Source organism: Marmota marmota, unplaced genomic scaffold (genome assembly GCF_001458135.2).
Source record: "Marmota marmota marmota unplaced genomic scaffold, marMar, whole genome shotgun sequence".
In the NCBI taxonomy this organism is placed as follows: domain Eukaryota; kingdom Metazoa; phylum Chordata; class Mammalia; order Rodentia; family Sciuridae; genus Marmota; species Marmota marmota.
The window spans coordinates 9239252-9262238 of record NW_026000020.1 but is presented as its reverse complement, the minus strand read 5'-3'; the positions used below and the strand labels follow the sequence as shown (position 1 = coordinate 9262238).

The window sequence follows — 22987 nt, the reverse complement described above, 5'->3', positions numbered from 1 at the left end:
TTTCTCTCTAAATGCAGTGTCCCCAGTCCTTCCCTGGCCCCAACACTGCTGTGAAGTTCAGGGAGCAGGTCCCACCAACTCGGCTCAAGGAGAGCAGCTGTCCCTTGGTTCCAGCCCAGATGCTCCGTCTGTGATCAGGCCAGGGGCACAGCAGTGGTCTTGGAATGGCAGCCAGCAACTCGCCAGCATGAGCAGGACTTGGGGGACACCAGTGTGGACCGGGCCTCCTTGTTCCTGTGGACACCAGGTTGCAGGATGTGACAATCCATATCCATCTCACCTGTATACTTTGGGGGACACCTGGCTTCTCTTCCAGCTCCCTGTGCTCTGACCAGCTTAGAAGGGGCGGGGTGGGAGGCTGTTCAGTCTTTGGCCACAGGAGCACATGGAGGTACCTCTCTCTAGAGAGCTGCTTCCTGGTGAGGCCGTGGGTGGGGCAAGGACAGGTGCAGCACTGGCCAGACAGCTCAGAGCTACTGAAATCTCCAACACTGCAGGAACAAAGCAAGTGACAGGAGCTCGTGGCGGGACTCTCCCAAGCCAGGTGCCTGGAAATTGTCCCATCTAGATCATGAGCTCCCTGGGGTCAGGGAACACCCCTCCTGGGGCTGAGAAAAGGAGTTCCAGTAAGCACAACCCCTCCCAACAAGTCCCAGGGCAGGTCACCGGGGCGGACACCCAGGTCTCTGAACACGCACTTGGCTCCCTCTTTCAGGAGTGCAGAAAGGGACGCCTCTCCTCCAGGGCCAAAGCTCCAGCTCCCAGCTCCTCTCAGCCCCCTGTCCTTCCCCAGTGCTGGAAACAGGAGGGCAACACGGAGGCAGTTTTAGCACCACCTTGATGTATGGACTGTGGGACTCCATTCGGCAGCTGCGCGTTCAGAATTCCATGTCACTACCTTCCAGCTGTATGTCGTCTGTCAAGCCTTTCACAGCCCTGAGCCTCAGCGTCCCCTTCTGTAAAATGGGGACAACTTTCAGGTGTGGTTAGGAGCACAGCATGTCAGCTCATTATCCACGCAGCAGAAAAAGCCCAAGGACCTGCTACCCCGGGCCCCCGCCTCTGTCACACTCCATCATGTCTCTTTCCCGCTCTCTCCTGGACACTGAGGCAGCAGCCACGAGGCCCTGGTTCACCTTTTCCCCCCCGACAGGTTCTTCCCTTATGGAAACCATGTTGGGTAGCAAATGGACAGCAAATGACAGAACAATCATGTCATTATATTAAATGAGAAAGTGATGACACTTTCCCAATCCATTCAAAATCCCAGTGAATTCCCAAATAGCACCAGGTGCCCTAAATCTCTATGCAATACCACAGTACTTCTGTATTAAAAGGCTACTTAGCTAGTTATTTAACAGTAATGAACTCGTTAGGAGGTGTGCTGTGTGCCAAATACAGTTCTGTAGAGTATGTCAGACTTGAGTATCAGCAAACATACAAAGTTGTCAGTGTTTGTTCCACGTGATGCCTCTTCAGTGCCAAAGAGGACACCGGGGACAGCACTTAGTGGTGGGCTGTCCATCTTGTTCCCACATAATGCTCCACAGTAAGCTGGGGGCTGCTGGCCTCCTGTCCACAGTTTTGACCATGCTGCTTTTGTGAACCTTCAAGAGGTGTCAATGGAAGATTCGTCAACAACAACCAGGATTGTGTTCCTTAAAAAAAAAAAAAAAAAAAAGGCTTTTTGGCCAGTCACGGTGGTGCACACCTATGATCCCAGCAGCTTGAGAGGCTGAGGCAGCCCCAGCAAAAGCGAGATGCTAAGCAACTCAGTGAGACCTTGTCTCTAAATAAAATACAAAATAGGGCTGGGGACGTGGCTCAGTGGTAGAGTGCCCTGAGTTCAATCCTCAGTACCAAAAAAGAAAATAAAAGAAGCTTTTTGATGATTTATTGAATGAAACATCAAAAGGGGAACATTTGTCCAAACATGTACTTGCACACGTGACAACCAAGGCATGACTGTCACCTGGCCCACTGTTTGCAAGATGCCATCTATTTTAGTGAAATGCTTTGCGATTACAGAGATGCTAAAATACAAAAAGGCAGATGTGACCTTTAAATGATGAAATGATGGTGTGCACAGCCAATAGCAGACTCAGGAAAACATCAGCAACAGCCTGAAGATCAGCCAGAGAAGATACGGCACGTGGGAAACACGGCGTACCCAGCAATTTAGAGCCCAAAGTAATTTAAGCAAACCGTGAAAAGTAGTAAGATAATCTGGCTAAAAACATAGTCATAAGCTAAGTGGAGTTGCCTATGTCTATAGTCGAAGATGTTCAGGACCCTGAGGCAGGTGGATGGCTGGAGCCCAGGAGTTCAAGGTCAGCCTGGCCAACATAGTAACATTCAGTTTCCAAAACACAAACAAAAAAATGTTGTCATAGTAGCATAATTTAAGACCCCTTTCTCAGCAATTGAAAGACTGAATAGACAAGATAACAGAAATTCAAATATAAAAAGAAAATAACAAAATTCATTTATAAATATATATTATATATATAATATTTAATAGTAGGCATGATATATCTGTTAATATTAAAGTACTTATATAATATACAAATATGTAATTCTGTATAACATAATTTTATACCATGTTTATATTACACATAAGTAAAAATCTATGTATGTGTGTAAATGTATATACTTCATACCTAAAAAGCATGGTACTCATTTTTTAGGCTTCCATAGAGCATCTATAAACTTATACATGAAGTCACAAAGGAAATAACAAGTAGCCCCAAATCAATATCATACAGGCCATTCTATCTGACCATAGGCAATAAGAGACTAATAGCATTAAAGCATGACCCTTACCCACTTGGACATTTAGAAATAATGCATGTGAACTTCACATAATGGCTGCAAACAGACCACAGTGGAGATGAACCACAGTAAAAGCACATGTCGTAATAGTAAGAGGAGCACAGACAGCCCTTCAGGTCCCTGTCTTGGTTAGGGAACATGCACGCCCAGAGGAGGGGCTTCCCACCACACAGTGCTGCCCCTCCTAACCTCTGAGAGCTCTAGGCCGTTTTCTGCAGCAACTGCACCCCGGCTTCCCTGCCCAACCTGCACAGGCTGCACCCCAACACATCCCACCAAGGCTCTGCGTTTCCCTGGTTATCAGTAAATGTTGGGAAGCTTTTCAAAGGCCGCTGGGCACTTCTGTGTCTTCCTGGGAGAAGTGTCTGTTCAAGGCCTTTGCCCATTTCTAAATCGAGTTAACACTGACCTTAGTTATTGAGTTGTGTGGCTTCCTGTGGGTTTGAGGTCTGAGCCTCTTACCAGACCCAGGGTTTTCAAGTATTTCTCCTGCTCCGTACATTTCCTTGGCTCTCTGACCCTCCTTTGCTCTACAGAAGCTTTTCCCTTCAACCTGAGTCTCACTTGGCCATATTTGCGTTGGTTTCCTGCCTTGGGGTCAAGTCCAAGAAACCTCGTCATGCAGATTTCCCCTATGTTTTCGCCTAGGAGTTTCCTGTTTTGGGTCTCCTGCCAACATCTAAAGATGTGCATTCTTCTCTCTCAAGTTCATTGTGGCCTGATGCACAAAGCCATATTATGAAACAACCTAAGTGCCCACTGGGGGTGGGTAAAGAAAATGTGGCATACACATGCCATGGGATTTTATGAAACCTTAACAAAGAGGAAATCCTAGCCTTGGAGACAGCCTGGATGAGCCTGGAGGACATTGTGCTAAGTGAAATGGGCCAGTCACAGATGGCCAAATAAGGACTGTGTGATCCCCTTCAAGACGAGGAGCCTAAGTCAGGAAAATTGGTGGAAACAGAGAGGAGACGGTGGTGCCCAGGGGAAGGAAAACAAGGAGCTGCTTTTCCACAGTATCAGGCTTTAGTGCAGCAGATGATGAGGTTCTGGAGACTGTCTGAACTACAGTGAGCTTCAGGTAACGATGCTGTGACACCTAATCATAGGCAGGTGACCATGTGTCAAGGGCTCTTGCCAATGTAAAAATTACAGCATGTATCCCAGGGGGCACTAGGAGGAAAGGTCATAAGTCCTAAGAAAACAAAAAAGAAGGAAAGTAAGTAACAGAAATTCCTAAAGCAGTCGAGTTCCTTTTAGAAAAATTCCAGGTGACGTCCAAGGTGGCCCGGCTCCTGCACAGCTCCGTCTTTAGGAGACCATCTGCCTCAGGTGGTCCACGAGCATCTCAGTATGTGCCCATCAACCCAGCTAATTATTAATTATTAACCCAGCTAATCAATACCCCTAAGTGTCCTGGTCACCCCACAGCTCCAGGGAAATCAACACAGGGAGAACTAGTCCCTCTTCTTGAAGGAATCCCAAGAAAATAAAAACTCAAAGAGCTCTGTGCCAAGAAAACTATAATCTCCAACAGCAACACGGCTGTTCAAATGCCAAAAAGAGATGATGTTAGGGTGGGGAGAAGAGGTCAGGATGATGCCTGCCAGGCCCGGGGGTCATCAATATCCCCACATCCATGTCCAATGCTTGGGGAAAAGTGAAAACATGAAAGAAAGTAAAAAAAATTAAAAAAATTACAATGGGACTATTCAGATGATTTGAAGAATTGTCCTATTACAAAGGATAAAATTTCAAGTGATATTCTATAAGAAGAAACCCTGTGTTTAAAAAGACACAGGAAAGGTCAGGCCTTCATCCTAATAAGCACCTCACAAGGAGGGACAGCCCTATTTGTTTGTGGCTTGTAAGTTCACAGGAAAAGCCCACGGAAGGCTCCCAGACACCCTTGCCAGGGCAGAGAGGGCAGTTTCCGGTGGCTGTGTACCCCACCATGCACAGAGATATAGAGTATGATTCTATGGGTGGAGCCTGGCTGTCCCAGCCACCCAGTGTGGGGCCTGGGAGAAGCTGGCTTTTAAACTTATCACCCTTTCCAACCGTCTCGCTGGTCCCTGACTGCCACGAGAGACTTCGTGTGATCCTACCATAGAGGCTAAAGCGCCTCAAGAGGCAAGGAATCAATGTCACAACCAGCTACTCCATTAACGTCACCCACTCGCAACACAGCACCCGAGTGAAAACACTTTATTACACAAGTTTAACTCCTGGTGAGATGGAGCGATGAGACTTCAGGTGAGGACTTTACAGACACCAAACCAGAATACAGACTTCACTGAGGGGAAGCCAAGCCCACGAGGGCTCAGCTTCCTTCTGCTCTCTCTCCTCTTTGTGGAAACTTCCATAGTTGCTTCTTCCTGTCAGGATCCAAAAGGTCTTGAAACAATGCCACAGAGCGATGTATCAGACAATCCAGAGACCTGGAATTTAAGGCAAAAGAGTTCCATCCTCATTTCGTGGTTGGAGCATCACTAGCAAGTACGTTAAGAAGAACTTCATTCATTCTCTTGGTAACGGTGACATGTGTCAGCTGTATGGCTGTGGCAAAGGCCTCGATTTCCCCTGGTTATTTTCCAAGCAACCTAGGTCATTGCATGGATGTATTGGGGGGCACAGCCAGAAGTCCTTGGATGGAAAACCCAACCTTTGATTCTCTCTTCCTACCCCAGGCTGAGGTTGTACTGTCTCTCTTCCCTTCAACCTGATTTCCATCCTTGAAAACTGGGCCCAATAGTGGCAACTCTACCTCTCCTTCTTGAAGGGGTTGGTGTGACAATGTTCGTGTCAGAAGCACTTTAGAGCTAGACTGGGGAAATCAACCCAAGCCCCAGGCTGACCTCAATTCTGTCTAATCAACTCAAAGTCGGTGATGTAGGTTTTTCCCAGTTCCTGGGTCATAAAGAGTGGACAGTCTCCTTTGGAGCAGACGGCAATGAACCAGCCAGGGAAGGCCACAGACTCGAAGGTCGAGGTCCTGCCGGTCTCACTGTGATAGAAGAGAAAGGGCTTCACAGGCTCACTGAAGGCATGCAGATCTATTATGCTTCTTTCCTGAAGAATAAGAAGAGGGCCCCGGGGGAAATGTCACCTCTGGAACTGTCCCATGTTCCTTGAAGATAGGTATTTCTATAATTGCATTGCCCATCTACGTTTGCATCCCCAGTCTCTAACGCAGGCCTGGAGAGCTTGGTTTCATACCAGGGAATGAGGATCATGCAGACCCCAGGGGCTCTTCCCAGAAGCCAGGGGACAAAATCATCCCTAACTTTACAACCACTGTTTCAGATCTTATCATTGAATTGAGTGTCTGGTACTTTTTTTAAATAATGGGAAAATCACAATTATTGAAATATTTGTTTTAGAGACTTATCTTTTGTCTACTTAAAATGGCAAACAATTTCAAAAAAAAAAAATTTTAATCAAGTCATGCCCTTTGTGATAGGTTGGCTAAAAATGTCCTTGGTGGTTTTACCCAGTGAAAGAGAGAGAGAGAGAGAGAGAGAGAGAGAATGTGTGTGTGTGTGTGTGTGTGTTGGAGTCAGGAACCACTTTAAGAGCCTTTCTCCTTGTCAAAATCCTTTTCCAAAAATTCTTTTTAGTCACATACAACACCAGGATACACCCTGACATCATCACAAAAGCATGGAATGCAACCAGCTCCCGTCCAGGCTCAGCCCTCCCCCTGCTAAATCACTTTTGTAGAATAAAATGAGTGATTTTAGCGAATGGATTCAAAACACCACTACCATTTATTTCTTATCCTTTCACAATACACACAATACCTTTGGCAACCCCAAAAGAACCAAAAACAAACATGCATAAGAATAACAAACTGTCTTCTGAAAGATTCTAAAATCACAGGTTCCTTCAAATGAGCACCTTCAAAGACAGGTGGGCATCTTCTCCCAGTTGGGCAACGGTAGACCCTCGCTTGCTGGCCTTACCTCAAGCTGCAACACTGGTTGCTCCCCATCCTTTTTACAAAACAGGCAGCAATTGGGCTCCAACAGTCCTAGGTACATGGGTTTCCCTCTGTCCTTCTCAAGGGTCTCCAGGTGTCTGCATGGCATCAAGGTGACAGTGACTGGGAACAATGCAAAAAGTGTGAATCCGTCGCCCCTTCCACAGATGCCTCTCTGCAGAGATTGAAGGCAGCAGAGGTTGCAATCGCCTGACCAGCTCTTACAGAGTGGCCACCCTGTCCCTCGCCACCCCCTTGTCCCTGAGGAATTCCTTCTCTTATAAATTCAAAATCGAACCTTCTGGTAGATCCTACTCTTTGGTCTAACTCTTTGCAGTTTCACAGAGAAGGTCTTCCACCCTCTCCCTTCAGCCTGCCTGGACTCGTTCCTGTAGTCCCAGACAACCCCAGGACCACCCTCTGTCCATCATTGCCCACAGGGGGCCTTCTCTCTGGACACCCAGAAACCATACCAACTGTGAAATGCAAGGCTGTCCACAGCAGCACTGGCCAAAGGGGCTGCCTGCACCAGGCCTTGGCTACTCACTTGGAACCATCCGTTCCTTCCTTGGGACTATCATGAGGGTCTGGTCTTGAAGAACCCACGCGCGGTGGTTGAGATCCTGAACATACCTCCTGGACGGTACTTCCGAGGCTAAAGCTGTAGAGAAAGTCAAAATGCAAGTGTGTGCAGGAGAGTGCAGGGTGTCCCCCTTTCCAAGGCCTTGCCCTTCGGTGAAGATCTTTACCTTTGGCCATTATGGTGGTGTTGCTTCAGAACTGCTGAGCTCCAGAACTGTTTCTGTGCTGACTGAGTCAGTCCCAAGCTACAGTGTGACCCAGGGTTGGAGGGCTGCCCAACAGAGACCCCAGTCAAAATCTGTGCTCTCAGAAAGCACCAGTCTTCCTTAGCTTCTTGGATTTAGCAGAAGCAGTCACACCTACGACTCCTGCTCCACCTGGGCCTAGACTCCTAACAGGACAGAAGCAAGAGGAAAGCAGAGGTCAGCAGACTTCCCAGGGGCTGCTATCACTGTACCCTGCTTATGCAGGACCCTGTGTCCCTGCCTTTGTGAGTTGTGGCTTCTATTGCACTCGGGTGCTTCACCAGGGTCAGGCCTTTTATCCACCCAGGGAAGGAAGAAGGTTCTGCCTCATTAGAGCCGGAACTACATGGCAGGTTAGGTAATCACTAGTTCCTGGTGTCCTGGGATTTGCTTAGTATTTATATTAATAAATATCAATTGTAGCATAGTCATGACTTATCCAAGCCTTCTACAAAAGGAGGAGACTTTAAGACCAACAACAAGGAAATAGTGTCATAGAAACTGGCTTTGAGGAAAAGAACATGATGGGACTGTCCCAGGGCAGATCACTATCCTCTTGTGATGTCAAATGACATGCAGCCACATTATTCCTGACAGCAGGATCCACCAGCAGGTGCAAGGTTGCAAGGTTGCATAGGTCTCCCAAGACCTCTACAGCTGCTAGCCAGCCGTAGACCACGGTCACTTCAACTTCTGGCGATCTCAGACCAGGCAAATGCTGACCTCAGTGGGCCCTCTTCCAGCTTCTCAAAGCTACCATGCATGCCGCTTCTCCACCAAAGGAGCCTCACCCACAGCAAGGCCAGCTCCTGGGGCTTGTCCCCCTCAGTGGACTCCTGGTCACTATGTTGTTACAGGGGAAGGGAGCCAGGCTGCCAGGCGCCCCAGTGCTCTGAGCCTGCAGTGCCTGACATCAGGTCTTCCCCAACGAGAAGCTGAGACGATGCTGTTGATGTCTCCCAACCTTTCTGGTGGGTCCCAGCACCAGTCTACTTCCCGCCTCAAGGGCTTCCATTACATGGACAACTTCTGACAATAGGTGAAGGGACTGGTGGATAAATATCCCAGCCTCTCCGTCCTCTGGTGGGACAATATGAGAGCTCCTCAGACAGCCCATGGGGATCCCAGGACCAGTTACCCATGATGGTAACTATTAGCATTCCCTTTATTGACATTCCTGAGATCATCTCCCAAATGAGATCCCCACACCCAGGGTCTGCCTTGGGAGCAACCCAAACTAACATAGTATTCAGGGTGCAAAAGTAAGAGGCTTGTATTAGAAAGACATGTTCAGAATTAGGATTTGCAGCCTTCACAATTGTGCACATCCTCGAGACTCAAAGTGTGATCTGTGGGTGAGGCATTGGCATCATCTGGAAGCATGTCAGAAATGCAAAAATCTCAGGCCCCAACCCAGACCTAAGAAATCAGGATCTGAAACAAAGGAGCATCAAAACTGCTGTATGTTCTGCACACACTCATGCTCAGTAATGTAGTCACACCAGCACAAGAAAGAGGTCAAGGCTCAGGGTGTGCCTGAACTGGGACAGTGACAGCTCGCAAGATCTAGACCCACCTTTGCCTTTCTCCAGGGTTCTGGGAACTGTGGAGTGGGCTGTCCCAGCACAGAACAAAGGGGAAAGATTCAAAGAAGCTATCACTGGAAAGCTGTGGCCATAGACACACCCTCACAGGGATTTTCACCTCAGGACTCACAAGTTCATTGAGTCAGGAGCTCAAATTTTATTTGGTTTAATGTAATCCAAACTTATTTCATCAAAAGCCAAAAGAAAGCCTCTTTAGAGGAAGGCAGAAACACTCAGATTTTAAAGGGCACAAGTCACAAGTAGTTGAAGATTACCAGGCATACAAGCAAACAAGATCATAAGAAAGAGAACCAAAGAGGGAGAAAGGAAAAGAAACAAACAAAAGGAAACAACAGATGCATACCCACACAATCTTCAGAGTTTGTAATGATTATGCACTGAGCTTAAAACTACTACCCTAACCACGTTTAAGAAACAAATGGCAAACATACAGGTTTTTTTCTGAATAGAAAACCTTGCAAAGTGACAGACTGAAAAAGCCAAGGAGCACTTCTATAAATACAAAAAGTCAATAAAGTAAATAACTGTATTCAGCAGCACACAGAAGAGAGTTAGTAAATTGGAAAGTAAATGAGAAGAAACACATATTGCATCCCAGACAGAGGAATGCAGGAAAATGTAAAAGAATGTGGAGAGAATTTGGAGAACTAAGTGAGAAGGTTTGGAACATTGATTCGAGTCACAGGAGAAAAGACAAATGGGACAGAATCACTATTTGAAAAGAGAATGGCTGACACATCCTAAAACCCAAGCTACAAGATGCCAAGCTACAAGTTCAAGAAAAACTAAAAAAAAAAAAAAAAATCCAAGTACAATAATAAAAAGAAATGGGCATATAAACCCATCAGAATAAAATTTCTATAGGACCAAAGACAAAACTTAAATAGTAGAAGTGGCAAAAAATAAAAAGATCTTTCCTTCAAGGAAGCAGAAGACTGGCAGCTGACTTCTCTACTATAATAGTGGAAACCAGGAGATGACAGATAATACCTTATAATGCTGCATTCCATACTCTACTCTGCAAAATTTCTTTCCAGATTAAAGGTAAGTCAAGTTGCTCTCAGAAACTCAAAATTCATCATGAGCAGAGGATGACTTAAGGAAATAACTATGAATATGTTTCCAGCAAAGAATTCTCTATAGCAGAAAAGTGTACATTTTTTCAGAAATAGTTCTTGATTGATTTCTGGGCCCTGGTGGTGACAGAACACTTGCATAATGAGGCACCAAGAAACTATTGGAGTCATCCATTATGATGAGTCCTTTCAAACCATCAAATCACAAAGTAAGAATGAAGCCTCCAGAACTGGGCCTTGCAGGGAGGGCATGTATGTGAAGCATGAGCAGTTAGTCCAGATGCCCACCTCACCCACCATGTTGCACCAGTGTCCTTCCCTCAGCTTCAACCTATGGTCACACAGTGCCACATTTCCAGCTGAAAGAGGTGAAAAAGTCAAGGTGGTCTATATGCAGGTCACTTCAGTGTGGGGATATCAGCCAGAAGTTAATAGCATCTGCATCACAGCCACACAGGCCAGTTGGGGTGGCCTTGAAAGATCATAAAACGGAAATGTCTTTAATGGGCAAATCTACAAGTAGTGCCACTGGTCGTTGACTTCCTATGGAAATAAAGTGGCCCAAGGGGGAAATGCATACAGGTTCCCAGACAGTGCCAGCTTGTCAAGAACCTGAAAGACAAGATGGCATGGAGCAGAGCACGTGGATGGACATAAGGGAGTGGACACACAGTGTGAATCCATATCATACGCTAACTCTCACAGGAAAGCTCAAGCTGACAAGATGACTGCTGGTTGATATCGGCCAAACATCAGGGCCACCTGGTGGAGCACTGGAAGGCCACTGAAGGCACAGCTGAAGTGGTCTTCAGCTGCCCCGGAACTGGTAGCATGAGCACCGGTGGTGGGGGTGGGGCTGCTCGTGGGTCTAATAGAATACCCTCCCACTGGCCAAGGATGACCGTGCAACCTGCTGGCAGCAGAGACCAACAGTGGCCTCCAATATGGCAGCAGTCCTCCAGGAGGCCCGCTTACCCTGTGGAAGCAGCTGGCTCTATCAAGCCACTTCCTTCTAAGACGGAGAGCAACTTATCCTCACAGAAATGGACTCATATTCTGGGTGCCGGCTGACCTTTCCTGCCTCCTGAGACTCGCCACTATCTCAATTCATGGACCATGAATTCCATATAACTTCCAACCAGGGGGCTCCCAAACAATACAGTATGTGTCCAAGGAACTCCCCCTCCAGGGAAGGAAGAGCCGTGTGGCTGCTGACTCCAGTCCGTGGAGTGCCACTCAACGTGTAATAACCGGCTTTCCAGAAAACAAACCAAAACCAAAGCCCCGATGTGTGGTGTTTGGCAATTTCCACAGTGTGAATACTTCCAGCATGGGCGATTTCAAGCTACCAACAGACTCGACCAAAATCCTAAAAATGTAGCCACTGGCTGCCTCAGGCCTGCGTGAGCCAGCTCTACTACTTGCCTGGGCCCACTGGTCAGTCCAGAAGCATCCAACTTGACAGCCCATTGGATGGGCTCCTGAGGTACGCCCAAGGTCCAGGTAGGTGCCAGTGCCCTGGGAGGCTGGAATGCCATCCTGCAGGATGCCAAATGAGGGGGCAGCAGAGCTGCTTTCACACTGAGGGCACGTGGATGTGGTGCCACCATTGTGAAAACCATGTCACCTCTTGGTGTCCCACTCCCTTTACGTAACCTGAATGGACACGTGTAGCAACTCTCAGCAGATGGATATGATACCAAATAGCTACGATCCTCAAGAATTAAGGTTTTGACTGCATTACCAGGAAAGTCACTAAAGCCTGCCACCTGACAGCTGAGGATGGGGGGCGGGGATTTAGAAGGGGGAGGATAGGAGCAAGCCCTGGGCTCAGCTGGAGAAATGGGTGCAGCCACTTGGGAGGCAGGAGGATCACAAGTTCGAGACCAGCGTCAGGAACTTAGTAAGACCCTGTTTCAAAACCAAACGTTTATCAAAGGCTGGGGATGTAGCTCACAGCAGAGCACCCTGGGTTCAATCCCTGGTTCTGGAGAGGAGGTGGGGGGCTTCCCAGTACTGGAGGGGGGGGCTGCTACTAGGAAAAGAGCAGGAAGACAGCCTCCACTGCACAGTCTTGGCCGCCACAGGCTCCCACCGAGGCTCCTCTCCCGCTTGCTGCTCCCAGCCAGGGGCTGAGGGAGGGCAGCTGGGGGTCCAGGGCCAGGAATTCCTGCCGACGGGAATGCCTCTGCAGCCAGATGTGGCTGGGGGCTCCGTTGCCCACTGGGGACGTCCTGGGGGCTGTCACAGCTGCCGCAGTCCAGGGCTCTTCCTCCCACCCTCCTTCCTTCTTGCTCCTCTGTCACTGGTGCCAGTGCGCCCTCCCTTCCTGCCCTGTCCCCTGGTCATTCCTGGGCACTCCTCTTGGCATCTTCTCTGAAAAGCTCCCAAACTGACAGGACACGTCACCTGAATGAATCCCAGGAGCGTGAAGAAGAGGTGAATGAATGCATATATACTGTGATTTCATTTAAGTGTTCACACGTGCAGACTGAACAAGACCCGTTTTCAGGACACATACTCATGTGATAAGACTATCACAGAAGGTAAGACCACAACTAACTGCAAGGGAATGGCTCAGCCAACTCAGTTTGGCAGTTCCTCGGCGGGGAGTTAGAAGAATGTGTAGAAGGGGAGACAGGCAGACAGGGCTCCCCAAGGTCCTGGGTCTGCTTCTTCGTCTGGGGGATGATTCGTGTTAGCTCCTTTTACCCAGACCCCAGATATACTGTTATAAATATTTCTTCATACCTCCTCAATGTTTTAAACCACAGAAACAACACAGGTCCTAAAGAAACTTAAACTTACTGAATTTTCTTAATAATAATAAAAATTACACAATCACTATTGCATATAGAGTGTTTGCTATAACCTCATTCCTTCATTCAAGTCTTGCAACTTTTTGAAAAGCTGAATGCAATTGTGAATTGTGCTGCTATAAACATTGATGTGGCTGTGTCTCTGTAGTATGCTGTTTTTAAGTCTTTTGGGTATAGACCAAGGAGAGGGATAGCTGGGTCAAATGGTGGTTCCAGTCCCAATTTTCCAAGAAATCTCCATACTGCTTAATAGATTGGCTGCACCAATTTGCAGTCCCACCAGCGATGTATGAGTGTACCTTTTCCCCCACATCCTCGCCAACACTTATTATTGTTTGTCTTTATAATAGTTGACATTCTGGCTGGAGTGAGATGATATCTTAGAGTAGTTTTGATTTGCATTTCTCTAATTGCTAGTGATGATGAACATTTTTTCATATATTTGTTGATTGATTGTATATCATCTTCTGAGAAGTGTCTGTTCAGGTCCTTGGCCCATTTATTGATTTTGTTATTTGTATTTTTGGTGTTTAGCTTTTTGAGTTCTTTATATATCCTAGTGATTAGTGCTCTATCTGATGTGTGAGGGGTAAAGATTTGCTCCCAAGATGTAGGCTCTCTATTCACCTCACAGATTGTTTCTTTTGCTGAGAAGAAACTTTTTAGTCTGAGTCCATTCCATTTATTGATTCTTGATTTTAATTCTTATGCCACAAGAGTCTTATTAAGGAAGTTGGGGCCTAATCCCACATGATGAAGATTAGGGCCTACTTTTTCTTCTGTTAAATGCAGAGTCTCTTATTTAATTCCTAGGTCCTTGATCCATTTTGAGTTGAGTTTTGTGCATGGTGAGAGATAGGGGTTTGATTTCATTTTGTTGCATATGGATTTCCAGTTTTCCCAGCACCATTTGTTGAAGATCTATCTTTTCTCCAATGCATGTTTTTGGCACCTTTGTCTAGTATGAGATAATTGTAATTTTGTGGGTTAGTCTCTGTATCCTCTATGCTGTACCATTGGCCTACCAACCTGTTTTGGTGCTAATATCATGCTGTTCTTGTTACTATTGCTGTGTAGTATAGTTTGAGGTCTGGTATAGTGATGCTACCTGCTACACTCTTCCTGCTAAAGATTGCTTTAGCTATTCTGGGTCTCTTATTTTTCCAGGTGAATTTCATGACTGCTTTTTCTATTTCTATGAGGAATGTCATTGGGATTTTGATTGAAATTGCATTAAATCTAATAGTGCTTTTGTTAGTACGGTCATTTTGATAATATTAATTCTGCCTATCCAAGAGCAAGGTAGAACTTTCCACCTTCTAAGGTCTTCTCTGATTTCTTTCTTTAGGGTTCTGTAATTTTCATTATACAGATCTTTCACCACTTTCGTTAAGTTGATTCCCAAGTTTTTTTTTTTTGTTGTTGTTGTTGTTGTTTTGAGGCTATTGTAGATAGGGTAATTTTCCTCATTTCCCTTTCTGAGGATTTGTCACTGATATGCAGAATTGTGTTTGATTTATGGACGTCGATTTTTTTTAATATGTTTAGTTGTTGATGCACCTTTATTTTATTTATTTGTATGTGGTGCTGAGAATCAAACCTAGTGCCTCGCACATGCTAGGCAAGTGCGCTACCACTGAACTACAACCCCAGCCTCCAGGTGTTGATTTTATATCCTGCTACTTTGCTGAATTCATTTAATAGTTCTAGAAGTTTTCTGGTGGAACTTTTAGGGTCTTCTAGGTATAGAATGCCCTTACAGAGTTTATATTATTATTGCAATGACTGGGCCACATGGTAGGCTGGGACTCTACTTCCTCTTCTGCATGATCTAATGTTTCTTTGGAATGAAGAACCATCTAGTCTTTGTTGTTCTTAATTTTCACTTGCTTTTCTACAGAATTTGTCATCCCCCATATCCCCCACCCCTGTCAATTCCTCCTAACACGCGGGCCTGCCACCAGCCTAACCACTTGCCCTGGACCCTCCAACAGCACCACACTGCCTAGCTGCCTGGGGGTGTCCAGGTGCCCCCAGGGTGCAGGCCCCCAGTGTCTCCGTGGAGGGGAACCCCGGCTGCAGGAGTCCATATTTTTTTCTCTTTTGCTTTTCTTAGATTAAACTTCAGTTTGGGCAGAGCTCATTCTCCAGCAGCTTCTCAAGTAAAGTGTATGAAAACAAATCGTGAAAACAGGTTTACTCCACTCATACTTAATCGACAGAATTATTTGCTAGAAATTATTTATTTCCCTTCACCAACTGGGAAGCATTGCTCCTATGACTTGGGGCTTTCTGTGCTGCTATAGAGGAAAGCTGAGCCACGTGGCTTCTAGTTGGCTTGGATGTGACCAGGGTCATCTCAGAGGCAGCTTTTAGAATCTTCTGACTCCTCCCTTCACAATGCAACCACATCCGATTTCCATCATCAAAGATGAATGCTGCCCATTCTTGAACTTTTTAGAAGTAAATATGCAGTAGATATCCTTTGCGTCTGGCATCTTCAATATTTTTTACATTCATCTGGTTGAATCTCTATGAATAATCAATTTCCTTTTGTTGTTAAGCAACATTGAATACACACTACTGATTTATCCATTCACTGTTCATGGAAGCTTGGGTTCTTTCTAGCTTTGGAATGTTATGAAATTTTACTTGATGGCTTTTTTATTTGAGTCATTTTGTTCAATTCACTTTTCAATCACTCAAGAGGGGAAAAAATCCTTAGAGAAGTAAATACCAACAAAATGAGCAAGACGTATATGTAAGTATCTCTTTATTTCTGTTGAAGCACACAGATTATCCCAAGCATGATTAATCGAAGAGTTTTTGCCCATGAAATTCCACTGGGATAATCCAGGAAAGTATTTCCCAAGTTTGGTCCATCAGTCAGTATTCCCTAGTGTCCTGGGGAAAATGTTGATTCTGAGGCCCACCTTGAAGTTGATAAATGGCAGTTTCTAGAAGAGGGTTTTTATGAGGTGTGGGGGTCCCTGGGGTTTTAGTGCACCACCCAGGGGAGTCAGATGCTATGTTGAGTTTAGAAATACAGTGTGCAATTAGTACATTCCACTGATTACATCATTCCATCAGGGTGTCTGGGAGGCCAGAGATTCCATTTGATGGATCATCTGCTGAAAATTTGCAAATTAAGGGCAACCCCAATGGAGGGAGTGAGGAGGCTCAGACTTGGCTCTGCTGCCCTGCTGGGGTCACTGTTGCTGATTTCTCACGATTCACACCCCCCCCACCCCAATTCCAGCACACAGCACTCTAAAGACCCAGCCTCGAGCATGCCATTCCTCCAGTTCTATGAAATGCAGTGCCCCTCAGCAAACCCATGCACTCTGTGTACCTCCCTTCCCTCGCCCAAGAAATGAAAAGGCTGAAGGAGAGGGAGAAATTCATAAACATTATCCAAATCCTGAAAAAGAAGGCCTGACCTCCCAGGCCCCTCCTAGGGCGTCTCAACACCTGTGAGTGCGACCTCACTGGTCTTGCCGCTTGGGATTTATTTCTTTGTAGAAAACAGATAAAGAGCTTGCAATTTTTGTAGAGATGCAAATGCCATCCATCGGGTAGGAAAGAGAGTGTCAAAAACTGCTAATTCTTGAAATGGAAGAAAAAAACGGCAGAAAAAGAGGCAAAAGCGAAGCTACCAGGTGCATGCAGGACGGGGCAGAGGACGGGGTGGAGGACGGAGCCTTTAAGCACAGACATGCATTGTTTGGTAAGAATCTTAAAACCTTTAAAAGAGTCTAAGCAGCAAACGTTCAAGTTTATTGACATGAATTAGGGATTGTAACACTGTGTTCAGTGGGGGACAGCGTCTTCTGCCCCATGCCCTGTCTTTTCTGAGGCACCAGGCAGCATCTTCAGGTCCAGCTTCATGAAATGACCATTAAAAAACAAAAAATAAAAAGCCACCCTCGTACTTCAGCACGATGTGACAGTTCTAATCACCTGAGCACTGTTCATTCCTCTCGGGGTCCAAAAGCCCCTCTCCTGGTGTGTCCAGCCCTCTGTAGCTCCCCATTGCTAAAGGTCCAAAGAATCCCATTTTTCAGTGAAAGTTAGCCTGGCTCTCCCGCTGCTCAATGCAAGAACGTCTGCTGTAGCAATTGGGCTGAAAATGAGGGTGTCACTCCTCGCAGGGCCTCCCATGGTCTCACACACCGTGACACCATGCACCACTTCTCAGGTGACACGCCGCGGGCTGGTTGGCTTCTGCTAGAGAGGAGCCTTCAGCCCGAGCTGCCTGCTCTGAGTCACAGCCTGCTCTTCAGTGGCCACGAGGTCAGCGCTTCTTCCTCCATAAAATGAGCTGATGACAGCAGCTTGCTCACCTCTGGTGCTGGCACGGAGCAGCCCTGAGGTGACACAAAGTCCTGCTGGGAGCTCAAAAAATGGAAGACAAAGGCCTCTGAGCAAGCGGCCACCTCCACGCTGAGTTCAAGCCTTTAAATTCAAATAGAAGTTAGTGTTGTTGGTTGTCCCCAGGTCGGAAGTGAGGAAGATGGGCTGGCCAACCTGGGAGGAGGCGATGAGCCAGCCTGGGAAGGCCACGGACTCGAAGGTGGAGGTATTCCCATCCCGGGAGTGGTAAAAAAGGAAGGGTCTCACGGGCCCCACCTGGTTGTACAGATCCAAGATATTCTGCTCCTGAAAGGTGGGGCAGAACAGCCAAGAGGAGAAAAGGAAGTTGCTTGAAATGTTCCAAGTAACCAATAAACATTTCAAAGTTCAAGAGAGCCTTCCCCACCTATGAGCAGGACTGGAAAGGTAAGTTTCCAAGAGCAGCAGAGTCCCCAGGTGGAATCTCACCTTCCCAACCCCACCCTCAAGTCCAGAGCAAGGAAACAAGGGTCAGGTCCGCGAACTGGTGGCCGCCCTTGGATGATGAGTTGGAGCTCTTCTTGCACAAGAGACTGAGGGACAAAGATGCAAATTTGCAAAGTTGGCTAATGACCTCATTTACCAAAGCCCAATGGTGAGGGCAGCACCTAAAAAAGCAACTGTCCCAGCAAAGGACAGCCAGGCTGCGGGAGTGTGTCTCATGTCAATAGCTGAGCACAGAAGAAAGGTCACACACGAAAGATATGGGGTCGAATAAATCAGAGAACTTGCACCCGAAGGAGACACAGCCATCAGAAAACGCCTTCTCTATTGTATTTAGAAATCACGTCGTATGTGTGTACGTTTCTATGTGCATTTATTGAATATTTAGGTAAAATAAGTTTTTTAATTAAATTATGTATGTGTAAGATCTCAAGAGAGACCCAGGAATGGATCAGAATTAGAGCATCTTCCACCCTGAGTAGGGAGTTCTCAATGGGATTCCTTTACTCTGGTAATGGCTTACCGTCATTCAGCCAACTCTCTGGGTGGCCGAATACCTAGGGGTCAACCTTGATATCTCCTTTGACCTCCCTCCCAACATCTACACCACAGCCTGTGGACTCTACTTCCAAACACCCCTAGAACTGAGCTGCTTCTGGTGCCCCCCACCCCTGCCCACACTGCCAACCAGGACATCGTCACCTCTGGCCGGGATGATTACAGTGACCTCCTAACTGTTCTCTTGGAATCAACTCCATTCCCTCTCAGCCATTCTCCACAAAGCAGCTGAGCAAGCTTTAAACTGAAATCAGGACAGTAAATAAACTCATGATGTCTTCTGGCTAAACTTCTTGCATGATGTTTTGTTGTACTTACCATGAAATCCACAGGAAGCCTGTCTAAACTACCCACCCTCGCCTGCCTCACTACCCTACCTCTGACCTCTCTGCCAATGCAGATCTGCTCCAGCTACACCTGCCTTCTGCCTTTCGCTCAGGGACGCCGAGGTGTGCCTGCCCAGGGTCCTGATGTACCCTGCCTGGACCCTCTGCCCCCACACCTGCCTGGCGGGCTCCTCCCAGGGACTCAGGTGTCAGCTCCGAGGCCTGCTTTTAGGGAGAGCTCACTGAACATCCTCGCCAGAGTAACTCGAATCCCACCCCTCTCCCACCATCAGCTCGTTCCTGGGTCTCTTTCCTCATTAACACATCACCAGCTAAACTTAGCCAATGGACCCCTCGAGAATCGCCAGGCCTGTGCATCACTGGTCCTCAATATGTGGCAACGCCGGGCATTCTGCTCAGCAGGGATCTGCTACTTCACAAATGGAAGACGCCTTCTCATTTTAGACCATACCTCTTCCTCCCCCCATCAGCTCCCTGCTCACTGAGATGACAGGAGTCATCACCCCACAGCCCAGGCTCAGGGCGTCCACCTCCCCGCCTGCTTAGGACCGGGCATCGGCCCCTCTAGGGTGCCAGCTCAGGTGCCCCTCCAGCAGCTGCCTGCTCCCTGTGCCCCACCAGCCTCACTCAGTCTGTGCCCCAGTTCTCATCAGCACCCCTACTTTCATTACTATCATCTTTAAAATTACAGCACGTGTCACGAGTTGACAGGGACATCAGAGGAAAGCATTCTTGGGTGACTTCCTCACTGTGTCAACACTGTGGAATGTGCTTCCCAAGGACGGGTGGGCAGGAGGTCCAAGAGGAGAAGGACAGACAGAGGACACTTGGAAAATATGGAGAACATCTGGAGATTGAAGGGGGATCCTCAAGGAGAGGGGGTGGAGACACTACAGGAAGTGCTGTTGCTCGCGTAAAACTCAGGAGCTAGGAATCAATACGCTCAGGAGAACGGGAACTTCTGTTATGATTCTAAAATTAGAACCTTTTGCCCAATAAAATTTTCATGAAGAAACATTGGCTGTTTAAACTGTCATTTCTGTCCGGCCCTCACCTTCAGCCACAGCCTGGGCCATCCGTCCATCTCCTCACAAAACAGACACATGTCTGGATCCTGGGTGCCCAAGTAGATGGGAACCCCTCGGCCCTGCTCGAGGGACTCAGGGTACTTGCATGGGAGGATGGTGACAGTGGCTGTAAAGACAAGCAGAGGACAGGCATCGGTTTCCTTTTGAAGTTTGGAAAAATGAACGGTTCTTACAGTTCTTCCTGACTGAGCAGCATTGGGTGCTTCCTGTGGGGCTGGAAGACCCACCAGGAGCTAGGAATCAATACACTTAGGTAATGGTGGTCGGCCACACCAGACCTACCATTGGTCCAACCACTGCGTCCGTCCTTTGCCCGTCATTCACCACCCACTCATCCCATGTGGCAGTCCCTAACCTAGAAGCTGGAGCAAACAGAGACTCAGATGGCCAACCCTGCCCTTGAGATCGGGACACCTGCACTTGAACATCTGCAGATGGCCATCTCCTACCCCAGGCCACTCCTCTGATTCTCAGAGAGCTTTGTCCACTAGCAAGCTCTGTCTCAGGCGGTGCTGAAATTTGCCTTCCTATGGATGTCCCCACTTGGTCCCTTTAGGACACTTGAGGCCACACAGTACAAGGTACTCCTCTTGCACAGGACAGATCAGCTACCTCAGATCCCTGAAGGTGGCTCTCCCAAGCCCTAGGGGCTCCGCACCCTGCTTTCTTTAGTCTAAAACAAACCTCTCTGGCTTTTCTTGCCAGACCGGTATGAAGTCCTGCCTCTTCCAGATGGGCCCACTGAAAGCCACACTTTTGGACACATACTAATTGTACATATTTATGGGGTGCCATATGACAACTCCATACATGTGCACAGTATGCAGTAGTGACGTGATCGGGTGATGAGTACATCCTTCCTCGGACATTTATCATTTCTTTGTGGTGACAGCAGTCGAGCCCTCTCCTCTGGCTCTTTCAGAACACGTCATTAAATACAGTCACCCTCCTGGGCTATGGGCCGTCTGTCCCCACACTTTGACAAAAGGCCATGGGGGTGAGGGGCAGGTCAGCACAGTGGACCACTCACCCGGAGTCACATTGCTGCTCCGTGGAACCATCACCAGGGTCTCTCCCTGAAGGATCCACACCTGCTGATCCCGATCAGACACCTCCCAAGTCTGAGGCCTAAGTGCTGCTGTTGGGAAGGGGGGAAATCAATGAAGGAACGTGAAAACGAAGTCTGCTTTCTTGACTCTAAGAGAAAGACCACCCAGTCCAGGCTTCCGTAAGGAGGACCAGGGGTTACACCCCAAAACAGGCCACACTCACGTGACTCACCTCCCAGCCTTGCCAGCAGAGCTGTGGGCTCTGGTGAGGAGAGCAGCCCCAGTACCTGGTGTCAAGACCTGGTCACTCTTGGAGACTGTTGCTTGGTTGGCTGGGGCCAACCCAGCACTGATGAGCAGTGGTCCCCTGCCACCAGAATCCCCTGGCCCCAGTGGCAGGAAGGGCCATGTGGTAAGGGCCACACACAGGGAGGGACAGAAATGTTGGGGTGTCTGGAAGATACAGAGGTGATTGCTAGTGGTCTGGGCCTCGAGCACCCCATCCCAACTCACCTGTCCCATAAACTTGTCTCTCGGGGTCCATCATGGTGGTGTTGTATCAGCCCGGCCCTGCGAGGACAGTGACAGTGACCTCAGGAGACAACCGCAGGACCTCCCCAGGACACTGGTACCTCAGGTGCTCATTCTCCACTGGGAGCCGACTGCCTGACCTGAGATGGCGCTCTGGTCAGATTGGCCACCTTCTGGGACAAGAGTTCACAGCTGCCTCAGGGAGGGGAGCTGGCAGCATCTCCCTCCACCCAGCGCCCCGGCTAACAACCTTCCCTCCCTCCCGACGTTCCAAGGCAGACATGACCCTTGACCTTGAACTCCCACAGGCCCTGATGCTGGTGTCTTCTCCTGGAGATCCTTCCTGCTCACTGGCTTCCATTTCTAGGGACAAGGGGAGCCCCATTCCAGGGCAATTCTGCAGAGGTCCCAAACTCCCCAAGGAGAGGCAGTGAGCCCTGCCCAGGACGAGGCCCAGAGCCACCCTGACACATCCCATCCCTTCACTAACCCCCAACACAGAGGCTCTGGAGTTAGAGACCTTCCAGCTATGGGTGGCACCTGCGTGGAAGAGCCCTTACCAAAAGTCCAGGGCACCGGGTCATGGCTCGCGGAGCTTCCCACAGCAGTGACAGCCTCCTGCCAAGCCGGGGTCATCTGTTTGGATGAGCAGAGAGGGAGGCTCCGGTTCCTTTGGTGGGTGTGACAAATGTAAAGCATGAAAGAAATCCAGTTCCTCCTGCCAGAAGGTCAGAGAGGTCCAGTGAAGTCACACTCAGGACAGCAAGAGTGTGACTCGCCTGGGCTCCCCGAGAAACAGACGCTGACCCCACGTGGCTGCCACAGGGAAGCAGAGACGATGACAGACCCCAGGTTTCCCAAAAAAGGGGAGCCTAAGGGACTTCCCTGGAGCTTAGCCCTCCTGCTGTGTTGATGTCAAGGGAGAAATGAGGCTGGACAGATAGAAAAATGGTCCCCAGGTGACCTCCTGAGCAGCACCGCACAGCCACTGCAGGCCTCTGCTGAGAAACTTGCAAGTTATTTTTAAATAGAGACACCCGTGACCTACAGTCCATAGGAAATCGGGACACACGTGACCCAGAGTCCCTGGCCTCTCCAAAGAAGGAAAAGTGCCTGATCAATACCTTGACTGGACAGGAGGCTGCCTGAAGGCCTCGTGGACACAGAGTGCCTTATCCAGGATGGGGCAGGGGGCTGGCTTCCCCAAACCTATGGATCCACATAAGCTCTAGACAATAGCCATCCACTGGCAACCCTCCTGGGTCCCCTCCCAGCTAAGGCAGCTATACTTGGGTTTGTTTTAATACATTGTTAGACTTGGCTTTCACCTTCTGCTGTCTGTGAATCTCAGTCTTTGAATACACAAGACAAAGGGTCCACCCAACTCTGTGCTCCAAGTTACCTGGTCACCCTGTGGGCAGGACTGGCATTA

At 48.1% G+C, this 22987-nt stretch overlaps 2 protein-coding genes across 2 annotated transcripts; both read right to left on the bottom strand.

Annotated features, from left to right (window-relative positions):
• Positions 1-5694: 5694 nt before the first annotated feature.
• LOC107154037 (interleukin-36 alpha-like) lies at positions 5695-7576 on the bottom strand. Its single transcript, XM_015499640.1, has 4 exons — positions 7567-7576; positions 7365-7478; positions 6801-6940; positions 5695-5907 (listed from the first exon to the last, which is right to left on the bottom strand). The coding sequence occupies exons 1-4, from the start codon at positions 7574-7576 to the stop codon at positions 5695-5697; spliced, it is 477 nt and encodes a 158-aa protein (XP_015355126.1).
• A 9163-nt stretch (positions 7577-16739) lies between these two features.
• On the bottom strand, positions 16740-22621 carry LOC107154036 (interleukin-36 gamma-like). Its single transcript, XM_015499639.2, has 5 exons — positions 22116-22621; positions 21538-21594; positions 21006-21113; positions 19942-20081; positions 16740-17805 (listed from the first exon to the last, which is right to left on the bottom strand). Exons 2-5 carry the CDS (start codon positions 21569-21571, stop codon positions 17596-17598), a joined length of 492 nt encoding a protein of 163 aa, XP_015355125.1. The 5' UTR covers positions 21572-21594; positions 22116-22621; the 3' UTR covers positions 16740-17595.
• Positions 22622-22987: the final 366 nt, after the last annotated feature.